Below are 17,895 nucleotides of genomic sequence, written 5' to 3'. Positions count from 1 at the left end.
AGGGAACTGAGCTAGCCCAGGATTGAATCCCAAGATGGAGTTGAGGGTTTACTCAATTTCCACATTTAACCACTTGATGCCCTAATCTCCTCAAATCACTCAGTTATATAATTTAGAAAACCGAGGCAGACAGGATGAAGTGACTTGCCCAGGGTCACCAGATAATAAATATCAGACTAGATTTGTACTCAGGTCTTCCTGACTCCAGGCCCTGGAATCTATCCACTGGGCCCCCTGGCTACTGAATGCAGGTCTAGTGGACTGAAACACTGCTATTGTCCAGGATTTGGAGCTCAGGGTCCCAGGCTGTCCCCATAGGATGGCCATGGTGGAGGTTTAATTCTCACAGCCTCCCTGTGGGGTAGAAATTATTATTATTATCTTTATTTTACATTTTCCAAATGAGTAACTGAGCCATTTCCATCCAAAATTGCAGAAGGGGTTGCCAGGAAGACAACCTATGACTTACTAGGAAGCCTTAGCTGCACCCCCCCCCAAGTTTTTCCTGGTTTTCTCCCTAATTCTGAGGATCCTGAGGTTCCTTGGCTCTAACAATCCTCTAGTGATCTACCTGACAAGGTAACCATGAGGACCAGTCACTGAACCCTCATTTTTGGCATCTGTTAAATGAGGGATTAAATGTAATGGTCTCCTCCGGCTCTTAAGTCTATGAGAGAATTCATCTGACCTCTCTGGATCTCAGTTTACACATCTATAAAATGGACCTCAAAAATCTTTTCTTGATATCTCCTCAAAAGGTCACTTGCCTCCATGGGGGCCTCCTTTCCTCAGCCCTTTTGGTTCCCCCTGCCTAGTGTCTTGGAGCTCCAACACTGCTGGAACCAGGGTACTAGGAATCCCTTTGGTCTGCCTGTAACCAAGGTAGTGCCCCTAGACAAAAGGGGCCTCTTCCACCTCTCCAACCTCTATATCCCAGCCAATTCAGAACAAGAGACTGGAAATTCTCCCAGCCCAGGCCAACTGGGTTAAAGGCAAAAATCATCAGGTACTTTGCTCTGCAGTCCCATGGCTTCCCCATCTTGAGGAGGAAGAGGATCATGACATCGAGGAGGTGATGGTGTGATGTGCAAATGCATTGGATTTCAGTAAGGGTCCAGGGACCAGATATGGATCAGGATGACTGGAGATGACCTGGAGCCTTTTAAGCTAAGTCTCAGTTTGGGTGAGACAATGGCCATTCAGTGATCTAGGCTAGGTGAGAAAGAAATGAAGCAAAGAATGGCCTCTCATTCCTTTGGACAGGTCCAAGGACAAATGATTCAGAGAAGGGTCTGACAGTGCCCATTAGGAAGGACAACAAGGGGAGGAGGGTCTATGGGTGAAACCTGCTTAACTTCTCTGTATCATAGACTTCTGACTTGTAGCCCGTGGAAAAGAAAAGGACAAGAGGGAGCTTGTGGGGATAGGAGAGGTTGGGGAGCAGGGAGATAAGCCACTAGCTGCTGACTGGGTGGCTGACATCTAGATTTGGATTTTAGGTTTTCTTGACATGAATATAAAACTAATAAATGAGAATGAGAATCACAGAGAAACATGGGAAGACTTACATGATTAGATGCAAAGCAAAGAGGCAGAACCGAGACAACTATGGTTGCAACAATGAAATCGGAAAGAGCAACCACTATAAAACAATTGAAGCAATGCTTCCAATTCCAGAGAACAAGTTTAGCCCCAGAGAAAAGAGACACAGGTCCAGCAGTATGCTGCATAAATCTTAACGCTTTTTTTTGTCTTGGGTTTATTTTTTTCTTATGCGATGTTCCAGTTTAGTGAATTTTTTTTTTTTTTAGTTTTTTGCAAGGCAATGGGGTTAAGTGTCATGCCCAAGGCCACACAGCTAGGTAATTATTGTGTCTGAGTTCGAATTTGAACTCATGTCCTCCTGACTCCAGGGCTGGTGCTCTATCCAGTGTACCACCTAGCCACCCCCTTTTTCTTTTCTAAAGATTATAAGGATGATTTTCTGGGAGGGAGATGAGAGATTTGGGGGTTGGGAAATCTAAGCAATGTAAAAACAATGATATCAATATGATCTATTTTAAAAATTCCATTTAAACCAGATAGCTATCAAATCAGTGCTAATTCTCCTTACCTGACTTAACTATGTGCAGGAAAATTGCAAAGGAAGGGGATCTGAATTCTGGAGGGTCCTTAAACTCAGGTTAAATAGGTTGTGGGCTCAGAGCTAAGTGACGAAGAGGACAGAGGGAGATGAAGGGGAGAGAGAATAGAGCAAGAATCTGTGGGGGACCCTTCTAATCACTGAATCAATAGCCTAGGAGGTGTTTTATAAGCAAGTAAATTGGGTAGGCATTTGTTCCCTTTTCCCTGAAAGATATCTAGGACCATAGTTTGAAAGGAAAGTCACCTTGCCCACCCCAGTTGTGCCCAGAGACTCCTCATCAGGGCTGCCATCCACTGGAGGCAGCAGCTCTCTGAGCTTGGGATCAGGAGGCAAAGCCTAGCTCTGATCTCTCTGACAATGGAAAAAGAGCCTTCATCCCTTTCAGATGACATATATGCACATAATGACATCTATACACTAACTGTCTCCAAGGGTGTTTGGGGTGAAAGTACTCAGTAACCCTAGAGCTGGATGGGACCCTGTAAGATTAACCAACTCAGATTTTACTGATGAGGAAACCGAGGCTCAGAGAAATGAAGGGTTTTGCTAGCTGAGTTCTTCAGCCTCCTGGTCTAGAACCATTCTCACAGCACCTATCTGTGCCCTCCTTCCCTGCCCCCCCTCTACTGGGCACCCATGTCACAACAGTCCAGAGAGGAGATGAGGGCAGTGGGGGGAGGGGAACGAGGGCACCACAAGTCCTTGTTGTGCTTGGGGTTTTTTCCCAGGACAGGGTGTCCGGCTCATTAGGAGGGAACAATAACAACCTCCTGGGCTTACTGTGCCCATGACAACAGAAAACCAAGGCAGTCAGAGGCTAAAATTAGGCTTGGAAAGTCCATTGAGTATCATGTTGGGGAAAGGATAGGCAGGGAAGGGGGGGCCCTCCAGCAATCTGCACACTGTGCTCTGCACCAGAGCTCTAGGAACTCCACTTCCCACTCAGGGTTATTCCTGAAATTGGGTGCCTTCTCACCCATCTACCCGAACCCATGGGTGTGAAGTAGGTGTGGAACGTTGGGGACCCGAGCAAATTGGGGGACAACTTAGAAATGGATATTTGTAAACATCCCTGCCTTGAGCCTCGAGGATCATGCCAATGAACTCATGAGGTGCCCTCAAAGTCCACACTGGATGATCTCTCCCACCTTGGAGAGACAAAGGTGCTAGAGGAGCCAGGGATTCCCGGATCCAAATCCTGCCTCAGAAGCTTAGTAGCTCAGACTTCTCGGAGCTTCAATCCCCTCATCCTTTTTTTTTCCCAATTGATATTTTCATTTTTCCAGTTCTGTGATGCCAAAGTTTTTCAACATTCATATGATATTTATGTTACATGCTTCCCATCCCCCTTCCCTCAGTGATAGTCAGGTGAATATTATAAATATACATTTGTATTTGACATGTTTACAGATTAGTCATTTTCTTTATGAGGAATTAGGATTAAAGAAAACAAAGGAAAACCATGAGAAGGAAGGAAAAACATAAGAGAAATTTTTTTTAGGGTTTTTTTTTTTTGCAAGGCAAATGGGGTTAAGTGGCTTGCCCAAGGCCACAGGGCTAGGTCATTATTAAGTGTCTGAGACCGGATTTGAACCCAGGTGCTCCTGACTCCAGGGCCGGCTGGTGCTTTATCCACTGAGCCACCTAGCCACCCCCGTAAGAGAAATTTTTAACAAGTGACCAGAGTAAGAATTCAGATTTTGTTTTGTTTTGTTCTTCTCTGTCCGGATGTGGATACACTGTCCATCACAGTCTCCCAGGGCTGTCCCAGGTCTGGGAACTGCCGAGAGGAGCTGCATCCACCCAGGTTGCTGTTAATGGACAATGTTCTCTCGGTTCTGCTCCCATCATTCAGCATCAGTTCTTGTAAGTCTTTCCCTGCTTCTCTAGAGTCTGGCCGATCGTAGCAATCCACGACATTCCTCCAGCCATTCCCCAACGGGTGGGCAGCCATCATTCCAATTCTGTGCCCCTGCAGAAGAGCCGCTGAGCATTTGGGGGCCTACGGGACGTCCCCCATTTTTAATTTATGATTTCTTCTGATATAGGCCTAGTATGGGTGTGGCTGGCCGAAAAGGGCTGATCAGTTGGATCGCTCCTCGGGGGCAGAGCGGCCTTGCTTTCCAGAAGGACTGAATTGGGCCCACTCCCACCGCCCCTGCGTTAATGCCCCATCCCCCGCGACTTGTGCCACCTGGATCGGCTTCCCCTGCCACCCTGGCTGCTCTGCGGCCGCGCCTCAGTTATCCGAGTCTGACTTTCCCTCCTCACTGAGGCTGGGGGGCGCTTGTTCTCGTCGCTTTGTCGTCTTCATTTGAACACAGCCCCGGGCCGCTCGGCCTTAAAAGAGCGGCGGCGAGGGCCGAATCTCCGGCCCCACGGGGGTGCCGTGGGGGCCTGCGCCAAGGACGAGCCCCGCGGGCCCGAGGTCAAGGGCGGCCCCAGGCGCTGCCGAACCACCTCGCGGCGCGGCCTCGGGCCGGGGCCCCCGGAGCGGACCAGGCCCACCCGGGGGCTCCGCCCCGCGGGCCCCGCCCAGGGGCGGGCCGGCCCCTCCCCCGGAGCCAGCCTGGGCGGGCCGCGGCGGGGCCTGGTGGCGGGCCGGAGCGGCAGGCCGGGCCATGGCCGGCGGGGAGGCGGCCCGGCGCAGGGAGCGGGTGCTGTGCCTCTTCGACGTGGACGGGACGCTGACCCCCGCGCGCCAGGTGAGGCCGCCCCGGGGGCCCCCAGCCCGAATTCGCAGAGCCGGGCCGCGGGCCCCTTAGACCCCGCGGCCCCGCGCCCGGCCCCCAGCCTGGGCAGGCCGAGTCTCAGCCCCGGGGCCAGCGGCGCCTATTTTCTAGAAGCAACTTTTCTTTCGTGCTTTGCAAGGCCGCGGGGTTAGGCGACTCACCCAGGGCCCCACAGCCGGGGCTGAGGCCGGCCTGGAACTCGGGCCCTGCGGACCCAGGGCGGCCGCTCTGTCTCTATGCCCCGCGCTATCAACTTCGCCGCCTTGTTTTGGTCCTCGCCCCCCTCCCCGAGGCCTCCTCACCTTGACCCTTGACCCTCTGAACTGACACGGATGGGGCAAGGGCGCTCCCAAGGCCGAGGGCCGGGCACTGCCCTTCCCCGCTCTCTGGTGGCCGTGGCCAGGCGGGCGCCCCGGCGAGCTCAGAGGCCAGTCTTGTGCCCTAATCTACAGACTTGTTGGTTTCTGGACTAGATGCAAATCCTCTCCGTGCCAAGGCCTGGGCTCAGAAACCAGAAATGGGGGGGGGTCCCTTTGCCCTAGGCACGAGAAATTTGGCTTCGGAGAGAAGGTGAGAGAGTGGGGACCGCATCTGGGGGTGACACGGGGGAGATGTTTTGAAAGGAGCAGGTGCCTGGGTTTTGTTGAGAAGGCAGGAATCCTAAGAGCCAGAGGGAAGAGTCACGGAAGGCCCTCTTCCAGAAATGGGGGGGGGGGTATCGTGGGAGAATGCTGCACGGAGAGCTGTTTGTTAGCATCCCCATATTTATTGGCTCACAGAAGAGAGGCTTACATTGGGCAAGTAAGTCGCTTAAATTCTCTGGGCCTCAGTTTCTTTTATTTGTTCAATGGAAATGCTCAAGGTTTTCCCTGCTGGGAATGTGGTGAGAATCAAATGAGAGTCCAGCACTAGCTGTAGGGCCCAGGGCTAATCTGCCTTTTTCTGCCTCAGTTCCCTCGTCTTCAGAAAGGAATTAATAAGATAATATTTCATTTTGCAAGCCTAAAAACACTATAGAAATACTATTGTTGTTATGCTTTCTCTTAGTTTCTCATGGTAGGCCAGTCAGTGATTCAGACCTTGTCCACGAGAGGGAAGGGGAGGGGGTCCCCAAGCCACAGAACAGATGGGCCTGCTCCTTAGAGTGAGGATGTGGGCAAACACAAGCTCTGTGCCATGGAGACAAGGCCACGTCTCCAGGCAGATCCTGACCTTCAGACTGGCAGTTCTTGTCCTGGCTCCTCTCCCCCTCTGGGCACTACCATGCAAATATGTAGGTGAGAGCCAACTGGTTGGAGGAGGCTAGGCCAAGGCAGCCAGCCTTTCCTTAACCTCCCTAGGCCCCAGTGTCCTTATTTCTAAAATTGGGATGAGCAATAATGAACCTCACCCTCCTATCCTGATAAATAGGTAATGATTGTGAAAGCATAATTAGAAGGCAGAGCCTGCAGTGGCTCCCTATTGCCCACTGAACAAGTCCAGATTTCTTATTCTGGCATTCTAGGCCCTCTCTGGTCTGCTTACAATGCAACTTTTTTTTTCATCTTTTTTTGCAAGGCATTGGGGTTAAGTGGCCTGCCCAAGGCCACACAGCTAGGTCATTATTAAGTGTCTGAGGCCGAATTTGAAGTCAGGTCCTCCTGACTCCAGGGCCGGTGCTCTATCCACTGCCCCACCTAGCCACCCCACAATGCAACTTTCCAACTCAATTACCAGCTTATTCTCTTACATATTTTCTCCCCACTCATCAAACTACTCCCCAAACTCATCCTGCCTCCCCCCACCTTTACGGCTTTCTTTTTCTCTGATCCCTGAACACAAAAGATCTCTCCAGTCCCTCCATCCTAAGACTTCCTTTAAAATCCAATGAATTGCCCCCATCTCCCCCTCAGCTGGATGTATAAATGACATCTGTGTAGCCTCTTCCAGTCTGCAAAGGCCTCTCAGCAGTATCTACTTCAGTATTCACAGTGATGCTGTGGGGGGGAGGGCAGAGAGGTCAAGCAGTTCTTATCCTCATCTTAAGCATCAAAGAAAAGTATTAAAATTGTGCTTTTTAGTCACAATCTGACAAATCATTTTTTATCATTTTTATTATTGAATTAAATTCAAGCAGATCCTATTTGAGAGGGACAAGTTCAAACCAGCAGGGGGTCATGCCCTTCCATGTGTTGTCACCACCCTTCTGGGGCACATATGTTCAGACTCATATTTATACATAGCGTGGAAGGACCTGGGAAACAGGGAAAGGTGGGTCGCTCCTAGAGACCAAAGATTGGTCATGTGCCTGTGGGGAAGGACCATTGACAGAGCATGTTCCTGGTTAAATTCTACTGATTTAAGAGTGCAAGACATTTTTCAAGTAGCATATAAGGGGAAACTTAAAGAAAATTTCCTGAGATGGAAGTTTAGTGTTATTGTTTTCTGCTTTGTTTAATACAAGAATTTGTTATGAACATCTCAGGATTTTTTTTAAATATCATAATTAAAAGGAGTGCTAGAAAATCTCCATTAGAGGTTAATGAAAATAAATGGCATTTTCCTCCCATCTTAGTTCATAGACTTTCTGAAGGTCAGTGGATCCCAGATTAAGAGCCCTTGATTCCTTCTTGGCTTGTTGCCTGACTTCCCTGGTCCTTCAGGTCTCAGGTCAAATTCCACCCTTCTGGAAGAAGCCTGAGTTAAGACCCCTTAATTCTAGTGCCTTCTCTCTCCAGATTATTTCCAATTTATCCTATGTCTTGTTTGCAAACAGTGACTGGAAGTAACCATCCAAGGGAAAACTGAGTCTAAAAATGAGGAATGTTCATTCTGTTTTTACAGAGCCATCTCTAATCTGGGTGTGACAAAGCAGGCCAGAGACTGAGTGACAGTAAATCTGATAGTGTTTTATAGATTTTTTTTTGCAGGGAACCAATTTGCAAATCAAGGGATTTCTCCTGATAGGAGCTCCGCCTTGTGGAGCCAGATCTTTTCTCTAAGATCCTAAGTGGGAATGTGGATCATAGAATAATCAGATTTGGGAATCAGGTTATCCTCTCAAGACAACCATTCAGGACCTTTACAATGATTACATCTTTTGTGACCATCCAAGGAGGAGTCCTGCGGGAAAGCCATTGGCTTTGGGAGGCTATTATGAGTGTACAATATAGTTATACTGATTCACTTTACTTAACACAGACAAGCTTGGGTCCAGGGTAGAACTTGATAGATGACTCCTGCTACTTGGTTTTCACTGTTTTCCCAGGCCTTGAACCTGCCAGTGAAATGGGAGCTCTGGAAAATCCAAATTTCTAGTTATATTCATTACCTATATCAGGTCAATCAACATGAAAATCATAATCCTCTTGATGGGAAGTATCTTGTCCAACAGGCAGCTAGGTGATTCACTGGCCTTGGAGGTCAGGAAGACAGGAGTTCAAATCCAGCCTCACATACTTGACTCTTACTAGTTGTGGGACCTGGGGGGCCATCTCCAGTCATCCTGATTCATATCTGACCACTAGACCCAGGTAGTTCTTTGTTTTTTTTTTTAGATTTTCTAAGGCAATGGGGTTAAGTGACTTGCCCAAGGCCACACAGCTAGGTCATTATTAAGTGTCTGAGGCTGGATTTGAACTCAGGTCCTCCTGACTCCAAGGCCAGTACTCTATCTACTGTGCCACCTAGCCGCCCCCAAGACCCAGGTAGTTCTGAAGGAGAAAGTGAGGCTGGTTGACTTGGCACAGCCCCCCTCACTCCAATCCAATTCATGTGCTTGTCATGTTATCACCTCCCTTCAATAACAAAGGACAAAACATTATTATCTTGTCCAATGACGATATATACATATATATATATATATATATATATATATATATATATATATATATATATATGTATGTATGTTAGTGTCACAAGTAGGATTGGAATCCAGGTCTTATGTCTCTGAATTAAAGCATCCTTTCCAATGGTCCACACTGTTTCTTTTCTATAGGTAAGCCTCTTGACTGGACCTAGATCACTTTTCATCTTTGTATCCATGGCAGTGTTTGAACTATAGGAAGGGCTTTCAATCAAGGTTGACTTGAATTGGTTGGTTTTGGAACAAGGAGAAAAGAAGGTCCACTTTGGCCTTGGGGACCCTCCAGTCTGGTCTGAGGACTCACCGGAGAACATTTGTGAAACAAAGACAAGGGAATAGTGTGGTGATTGGGGGCTCTCTCCTCTTCCCCTAGAAAATCGACCCTGAAGTGGCCGCCTTTCTCCAGGAACTTCGGGGGCGAGTGAAGATTGGGGTGGTGGGGGGGTCAGACTACTCCAAGATCGCGGAACAGCTGGGCGAAGGGGACGAAGGTGAGAATTTTCACTTTCCAGGTTGGGGGGATGGGAGGGGAGAGAGGTAGGATTTGGGGACATTTTTTCCCTCCCTTCCCTGCTTTCTGATTCTCCTTGGTTTGTGCTTCCAGACAAGGAGGCAGTGAGGTTGGAACTGAGGTCATGCATGTGGGAATGGGGAAAGTGAATGAATTAGGGGTGAACCTCCAGGCCACCCCTCTTCACGAGACAGTTAGGAAAGGCCTCCCCAAACTAATATCTGTTTTTCTGAGATAGGAAGGGGGGATTAAGAGACAAATGACTTATGGGGGTAGGTGGGTAGTAGGGGTACATGATGCCTCTGTCCTGGGAATAATGAATCCCATCTCTGCCCAGATTATCAAGTGGGCTCCTGAGGCTCAGAAATTCTGGGTCAGTTGGAGGGAGGGGATACTCGGAGTCACTTCCACCATGTTTCTTTCCTTCCTGGTCTCCATCTTCCCGGACCCTGCCTGGCCTCCTTGCTCTACGTCATTCCTCACCTTAAGTCATAGAAAAGTTTGACTACGTCTTTGCAGAGAATGGCACGGTGCAATACAAAAACGGCCGGCTGCTCTCCAAGCAGGTTGGAATTCCCCACCCCCTGGTTTCTCCTCACTTCCCTTTATTCCATTGGGCCTCAGTTTACTTCCTGTTTGTCCCCAGCCTTGCTTCCCCCCAATCTCTGCCCCCCACACATTGGGGGGGTCCCTGACTCTTCCCAGTCCTAGCATAGCCTGAAGCATGCTACAGACAAGTCAACTGAGGCCCCATGGGCTCCTCTCCAGAGAGTCTGCTCTCAACTGGATTGGGGTGGGGGTATTGGAGCACGGGAACTTTAGGGGGGGAACAAGAGCTATCTATCCCTCCTAGACCTGGGCCCCCGGGAGGACAGGGGCAGTCCCCTCTCAGCAGCATCTCCTCACTCTCCCTCTGTCCCCTCCTGCTGGCCTCAGACCATCCAGAACCATCTCGGAGAGGAGCTTCTGCAGGACCTCATCAACTTCTGCCTCAACTACATGGCCTTGCTGAAGCTGCCCAAGAAGCGGTGAGAGCAGGCTGCCCCCATGCCCACCCCGTGGCTGGAGGGAAGAGCCAAGCCTGGGCTGGAGCTAAACCCAGAGGAGGGAGCTCAGGACTGGGACTGGGAAGCTCAGAGCTGGGAGGATTTAGAACAGGGAAGGGGGGGCCACGAATAAAATATAATAACAGTAGTAAAAATTGACTAGAGTTTGCAAAGATTTGACTTAGAATTAGCTGATCCTCTCCACACCCATGGGTTAGGTTATTATTATCTCCGTTTTATAGAGGAGGCAAATAGCGGTTAAATGACTGCTCCAAGGTCACATAGCTTGTAAGTTCCTGAAGCCTTAATTTTAACTCGTCCTGACTCTAGAGCTCTATCCATGGGGTGAGCTGCAGGAGGGCGACTTCATTCAGTGCCCCCATGCCCAGCTCCACAATTCACTTTCCGTTCTCTGTCCACAGCGGGACCTTCATTGAATTCCGAAATGGGATGCTGAATGTGTCCCCCATTGGCCGGAGCTGTACCCTGGAGGAGAGGATTGAATTCTCAGAGCTGGACAAGGTCGGGGAGGGGGTACAAGGAACTCCCTCATTTTACGGGCCCAAAGAGATAAGGCATCTTTCCCAATATCATAGGTTCTCCAAACCTAGTTTTTTTTTTTAATTTGCTTTTCCATCCTTTCTTACTATTAGGTCAAAGATCATCACTTTACAAGGAGGAGAGACCTGGAAAGGGGAGGGGACTTATTTCAGATCCCAAAGGATCTTACAGCAAATAAAGAAATCAGAATTTGAATCCAGGTCCCTGGAGTTCAAATCCAGGACTCTTTCTAATACGTCAAAAGGATTTACATTTCCATAGTATTTTTAGGGTTCATGAAGTTTTCTTATAAAAAGCATCGAGGGGCAATAGGGCCAAAATGGAAGATTCTTTCAATGTTCATTTGGGTAGAGGTAATAATAAAAAATAATGATGATGATGATAATGCAGCCAGCATTTCTGTAGAGCTTTAAAGTTTACAGAGTGCTTTACATATATCTCAGGGAGCCCCATTTTACAGAGGAGGAAACTGAGTCTCAGAAAAGGCCAATGACTTCCCTAAGGTCATCTGGCTTGATGAGTCCCATCACCTGGTTCCCAAATCTTTCCTTTGCCTTCTGGACAATATAATCCACCCACAAGTGTTTATTAACTCAGCACCCACTTTGTTGGGGATCAAAGTGCAGGAGCATCTCCCCTGTCCTGAAGGAGTTCTAGTGAAAAGTCAGACTCAGACTGGGATATTTAATTCTTTTTTTTTTTTTAAGGCAATCAGGGTGAAGTGACTTGCTTATGGTCACAGAGCTAGTAAGTGTCTGAGACTGGATTTGAACTCAGGCCCTCCTCTGGTTGAAAAAAAGAACACAGACGCCAAAAGGGAATGGGGTTGGGGAGATTCATCTAATGAGCACTTTGTCCAGGGACCAGTACAGGGATCTGAAAATGAGTGGGGTCTTGAGGTTCACTCTCTAACCTGCCTGTGTTTCCTTGACCTGGGTTAGGGTCACATTCCTCCCTTGTAAAGGACAGAGGGCCAGGAAGATCAGAGTTCCCATTCCTAACTCAAGCTAGCTGTTGGGACCCTGGTCAGTTCACTTAATCCCTCTAGGCCTCAGTTTCCTCCTCTGAAAAATCAGGGGGTTGGACTCAATGACCTTAAGATCCTCTGAAAATGTAGGTGACAGTAATAGCCTCATCCATCTCATCAGGTTATTGAGAGACTCAAAATGCTAAGTAAACATGAGTCAAGTCTATGAGATAACATGAGTAAAACCCTTCCCACTGAAATGCTCCCTAGCCATGTCTATTGTAATGATTCTTTTTCCTGTTCGCTCCCCTCTTACAGAAAGAAAAGATCCGGGAGAAATTTGTGGAGGCCTTGAAGGCAGAGTTTGCAGGCAAAGGGCTGAGGTTCTCCAGAGGTGTGTGGGATGGAAACTGGCTGGGTAGATCTCTCCCTTCCCACTTCCCCCTTAAGGACATTTTGACTCTCCCCTGGGTTTATTCACTCTCAGCTCTTAGCCAGACTGAAAGACCACCTGGTCCTACCCTCTTGTTTAATGTGAGGAAACTGGCTCCAAGAGGGTAAGCTCCTCCCTCAAGGTCACACAGTTCTCTGCACTCACTCACTCACCCCCTCTTTGCTGTGGATGAATTGTTGTTATTTGTCCTTCCATTCTGAAGAAGACCATGCCATCAGGGAGGTGATGCCATGGCAAGCTCATGAATTGGAGCCATCTGAGTCCAGTGGCCAGATAGGAATCAGAAAGACTGGAGATGAACTGGGCTCTTTAGAATCTTCCACTCACCCCCCCCCTTTTTTAATTTAAGTCATTGCCTCATCAGAATTTTATTAGTCTCTGGCCCAGGGGATGGCTTTGACCAGAAGCCTTGAGGGTCTGCCCCTCCCAGAGTGCTCTATTTTTAATAGGTTCAAAGAGGTCATTCTTGCTTCATTTCTTTCTTACCTGCCTTAATCACTGAATGGGTAGATCTCAAACTGAGAATTGGGAAAGCTGCCCACTTTGTCCAGGGCCATTAGAAGAGAGTGAAGGGGCAGCAGGGTGGTGCAATGGATAAAGCACCGGCCCTGGAATCAGGAGTACCTGGGTTCAAATCCGGTCTCAGACACTTAATAAGTACCTAGCTGTGTGGCCTTAGGCAAGCCACTTAACCCCTTTGCCTTAAATAAAATTTTAAAAAATTGTGAGGCTGGTGACTTTGCACCCCCCCCCCATCCCACTCACTTGCATGTCATGGCAGCCCCTCCCTGATGTCAGCAACAACAATTTGAATAATTCCTGCTCTCAGGTCCAGCCAGCCCCCCACTCCCATCTCTCACCCCCTTTCTCCTTTGGCATCTTAGGGGGCATGATCAGCTTCGATGTCTTCCCAGAGGGCTGGGACAAGCGCTACTGCCTGGATCGCCTGGACCAGGAGAGCTTTGACACCATTCACTTCTTTGGGAATGAGACCAGCCCCGTGAGTTCAGGGCTCTTTTCTGTGGCATGGCTCCTTTGGGAAAGGAGGTGGAGGCCCCTGGGATGACTCCTGCCATGGGGTGGGATTAGACCAGTACCCCCAGATGGCCCTCCCCATGCTGTTGTGGGTGAAGCCATGATTCTATTCCATTTTACCACCCTCAGGTTCACTGAACCCCAAATGGTGACAGCCAAGGCCACACAGGTGTACTAGCAGACCTGAGACTTAAGCCTAGATCCCCCAAAATAGTCATCTGGCATGGACATCTCTGGTGATGCCCAGCTCTTGTGCCTTTGGATGGCCCTCATTGTTAGGAAGTTTCCCTTCATCTTGAGCCCAGATCTCCCTCTCTGGTAGGACTGAGATTTGGAGCCAGAAGGGAGGACCTTTAACAGTTTACCTCCTCCAAAGCTGCCATTTTACAAATGAAACCAAGCTTAGAGAAATTGAGTCGCCCTGAGAGTCATATCTTCCCCCCCCCCCCATTCTGTCCCCTGGGAACCAGTCAAATAAAGCTTAGCCTCCTCCCCAGGCCAGTCCCTCCTGAAATGAGGACATTAGTCAGATCTTCCCTCTCCCCGACTCCAGCCCTCTCCTCTTAGCATCCCTGATCCTTCCCATGGACCCCACTAGGTCCTTGCTCTTTTGGGCTTCCCAACTGACCCCCTCTTGGTCTTAGTGTCCCAGAGTCTGCTGCCCCCAAATCAAGCTACACCGTGGAGATGGTCATTCAGTTTAACAAATAATCCCTACGGTGTATCAGGCATCTCCATGAGGCCAACTAGGATCACAGAAATGAAAAAGCTGACCCTTCCCTCTCAGATCTTACATTCTGCCAGGGGAGGAGGGAGAGTAGATCAATACATGGTAATCTGAGGGACCACAAGGCCTGGACCTTGAAGGTGAAAGTCACTTCTGCTCCCTTCTTCCTTCCTTCTGCAGGGGGGAAATGACTATGAGATTTATGATGACCCCCGCACGGTGGGGCACAGCGTGGTCTCCCCCCAGGATACAGTGCAGAGGTGCCGAGAGCTCTTCTTCCCAGAGCGGGCACATGAAGCATGAGGCTGGTGTCCCCTGAAGGCTCAGGGACCAAGATGTCTTCACCTGGGGATTGGTCAAAATATCTCCAGGACAACCGGTCGCAGTCCTTTGGGAGGGAGGGTGAGCTTTGACCCTTCCCCTTCCCCTGCTCCTTGTCTTTTTCCCCCTTCCCCCAGAGAAAGAACATCCCCTGTCTGCCTGCTGGGAAGGCCTCTGTGCAAGGGTCTTGGTTTGGAAGGTCATGGCAACAGTGATAGGGACAGATGAATGGATGAATGAGTGGATGGACAGACAGAAAATGTGCCTGGTGGCCCAAGTCATCCCTCAGGGTATCGGTAATCTCCATGCACTACTCCTGGGTGGTCACAAAGTCACCAGACTGGGTGGGACAACAGGCTTCCACAAAGGGATGGTTTGTCTCCCTTTCTTTCCTCTCTCCGGCTGGCTGGTGAGGGGTGGAGTGGGGGGTGTTCATCAGTAAGTATTTTTAAGTGTTGGTTCTGGGCCAGGACCTCCCTATCTCCCTCCTCCATCTCGAATTGGGGGCAAGATAAAACCTCCCAGCTGCACCCTGGGGGGGTTCCCCTGAAAGTGGGTGCTAACCTCCTCTTTGCATGTTTAAGAATTTAAATCCCACTTCTAGAAGGAGAGGGATCTGATTCCCTGGTCACCTTCCCCTCTCCCAGAGCCAGCATCTGTCCCCTGGCATGCCATTCAACTACCAGTCTCAGTTAATTACAGAGCTGAGAGACAGTGGGCAACTTTATTGCCTCCTTCCTCCACATCCCAGCCTCGTGGCTGCCTGGCAGAAGGTGGGTTGGAGGGCCAGCACTCCCCATCCCAGACCTGATTTGCCCCCCACTACATCCACCCAATAGGATCTGCTCCCTCTGGGTCTTACTCTGATTGTGGACCCTGACCTCTGACCCTTGCTCTAGGACTTGCTTTCCAGCCTCACCTAGAATCAGTCAATGTTTGGTTTTTTTATGTTAGAGAGAATGTATGTATGTATGTTTGTATGTAAAAAGAAACTCTGCTTAGGAGTGAGGGGCCCAGCTCTGGACAAAAGAAAGCTTAACTGTGTCACAAATTCTATTAAATAATAGAAATCTATATCTGCCTGGGTCTCCTTGCCTTTCTAGTCACCAGAACCCATAGGAATATGGGACTTGAGTTCAAACGGACCCCAGAAACCATCTACCTCCAGTCCTCTTCCCTCTTTGTAAAGATGAAGAAGCTGAGGCTCAGAGAGATCCAAGGATGTAACTAAAGTGAAGGGAGAGGTAACGAAGGTTAGCCCATAGGGGTAGGGGGCAGCCATGCAGAATGAGGACCCCTCCTCCAAAACTGCACCACTAACTCTCAGTTCGGGGAAGACCATGGGATACCAAAGGGAGGTGAGCCCAGAGTCTCTCCCAAGAGCTCCTGGGATAAGGCCGGGGTGACTTCCTCCCTCAGTTTGCATAGGGTGTCCTATACTAAGACAAGTGCGTCCAAACATTCCAACAGGGCCTGCTTCCTCTCATTTGTGCTTATGCTTGGTTAAGCTCTCTGGTGGTTTGGGTTGTGTTGTATTCGTGATGGGTCCTGAGTTCTGTTTGTGATCCTCAACGGGTTTGTTGGACGGTGAGGCCCAGAAGAGCTCAAAAGTTGGCCAGCCCTGTCCAGGAGCAATCCAAGTGCAGATGGCTCCTAGATCCATTGGCATTGATTGGGATGAGGAGAATGGATGCCCTGAGAGAGAATGGCTCCATTCTTCCTAAGCACCCGCTTCACCCCTTCCTCTCCTCTGAGGCCTGAAGAAGCCAGAAGACAAAGGCCACTCCTAATGATTTATTGCCAGTGTTACAAAGGTGGACACCAGGTCCGCCGGGTGGGAACCACATGGAAATTTCAAATACAGGATGATTTCTAGGGGGTTAAGAGAGATGGGGCAGTGGAGAGACAGGAGATGCTGCCCTCCCTACATCCCTAGAGAGGCAGGGGCTAGACTAGGAGGGCCTACCAAAAGGTTAGAGCCACCCCCTCTTTCTATTCCATATTTCCTGCTGGGCCAACATAGGCAGAGAGGAGTGCCCATGGGCACAGAGAGGGAGAGGCTAAGCAAGAATGGGAGGCTTGCTGCAACCTAGATCTGGTCAATTTAATAAGTGTGAGTGGCCTTGGTTGAAGGGGTGACTGGCCCATGACCTCCACCCAGGGGCCGGCCCCAAAGTGATCCCACACAGACCCTTGGTCAGATGCTTTGTTAGGTGAGTGATGTTGGGAAATCGTGGGGTCCCTCTCAGTTGGAGCTGGGCAAGATGGGAGGTTTTCCAGACTAGGAGGGAGGGTGTACCCCATTCTGACTACTAATTCCCTCATTGGAGAAAACTAACAGGCCCTAAAGAAAGATGGCTCAGCTTAGTAAGTAGATGATGGGTAAGATGCCAGAGACCTAGCCTCTGGTTGTAGATCCATTTAAGAGCCACACAACCTTGGGTAAATCATTCCCTTGTCCGATGAGGACAATTGCACCTTCTGAGGATCCAAATGAGAAGTTATGGGCTTTGTAACCTAAGGTGCCATACCTTTCTCTGACATTGCTCCTCCCTGCCAAATAAAAAAGTTACCCTGTGTCACCATCTCAAGGGCTGGGAAGAAGGCTTTGTCCCCAACTCAGAACAGAAAGTTTCTACTACCACCTGCAGGTGATCTAAAATTGGGTGGTGTCCTGCCCCACCCCACTCCACCCAGTCTTCCTTATCTGAGAGACCCCAATGGGAGTCCGAGTCCTGAAGGAAGACCCAGTCCCAGATTTGGTAGTCCTCTGTCTCTTTCTTGGCATGGCACCAATCATAACCCCCCCAACCCCTGTCTTGCCCTCCTGGCCTCACTAAATCTAACCAGTATCTACAGTGTATTTCATTAGTGTGGCAACTGAAGGAATGGGGAGCCACTGGGGAAAGTAGGGGAGACAGGGAAGAGACAAGGTCAGTGTTAGTGCTACAGAGACAGTCTGGAGGGGGACAGGAAAGCAGCACTCAGATGGGGGGCACATGGGGGTGGAATGGCACAGTGTTGAGCAGGACTCTCCCCCTAGGGTGGAACAGAATCATGGTGGAGTCCCAGATCAGTACAAGTCCTCAGTGGGAGCCAAGAGAGAAGCAGCCAGGATGGGAGGACAGCTGGGCATTCCTCCTTCCCCCCAACCTGTCCCCAGACAGACAGTGGCGGGAGAGGGGGAGATGCTGTTTATGCTGCTTACCCCTCCTCCACGCTAGGGTTAGGAGAGGGGGTGTCCACCAAAACTACTGAGGTCCCCAAGCATGGGGTTGGGGAGACAAGGAAAGCTGTAGAGGAAGCAGGGGTTCAGTCCTGCCATTTTCCAGGGACTAGTTCTAGGAGTGAAGGGAGAAGGGGGGGCAGGGACAAAGTGAGGATGGGTCTCCAGTTGTGATTCGTCCCATCCATGGGCTTCACAAAGAAGCTGTGGGAGAGGCTGAGGGAAGGAAGAGAGACGGGAAGGACAGTCTGTCTTCTGGCTAACATCCCCGGTTCCAGTGGTCCTAGGGAATCCAGGGACTAGAGGAGAAGGGGGCGGGCTGCGG

General features: G+C 49.7%; 1 protein-coding gene across 1 annotated transcript; it reads left to right on the top strand.

The window, feature by feature from the left end:
- Positions 1–4,738: 4,738 nt before the first annotated feature.
- Positions 4,739–15,421, top strand: PMM1 (phosphomannomutase 1). The gene is made up of 8 exons (XM_074227048.1): positions 4,739–4,851; positions 9,096–9,213; positions 9,723–9,799; positions 10,170–10,261; positions 10,702–10,801; positions 12,126–12,201; positions 13,146–13,261; positions 14,204–15,421. The coding sequence occupies exons 1-8, from the start codon at positions 4,768–4,770 to the stop codon at positions 14,324–14,326; spliced, it is 786 nt and encodes a 261-aa protein (XP_074083149.1). The 5' UTR covers positions 4,739–4,767; the 3' UTR covers positions 14,327–15,421.
- Positions 15,422–17,895: the final 2,474 nt, after the last annotated feature.

This window comes from Macrotis lagotis, chromosome 2, assembly GCF_037893015.1.
Source record: "Macrotis lagotis isolate mMagLag1 chromosome 2, bilby.v1.9.chrom.fasta, whole genome shotgun sequence".
Lineage (NCBI taxonomy): Eukaryota > Metazoa > Chordata > Mammalia > Peramelemorphia > Peramelidae > Macrotis > Macrotis lagotis.
Note: the sequence above shows the minus strand (reverse complement) of the source record. Positions and strands in the feature narration are given on the sequence as shown.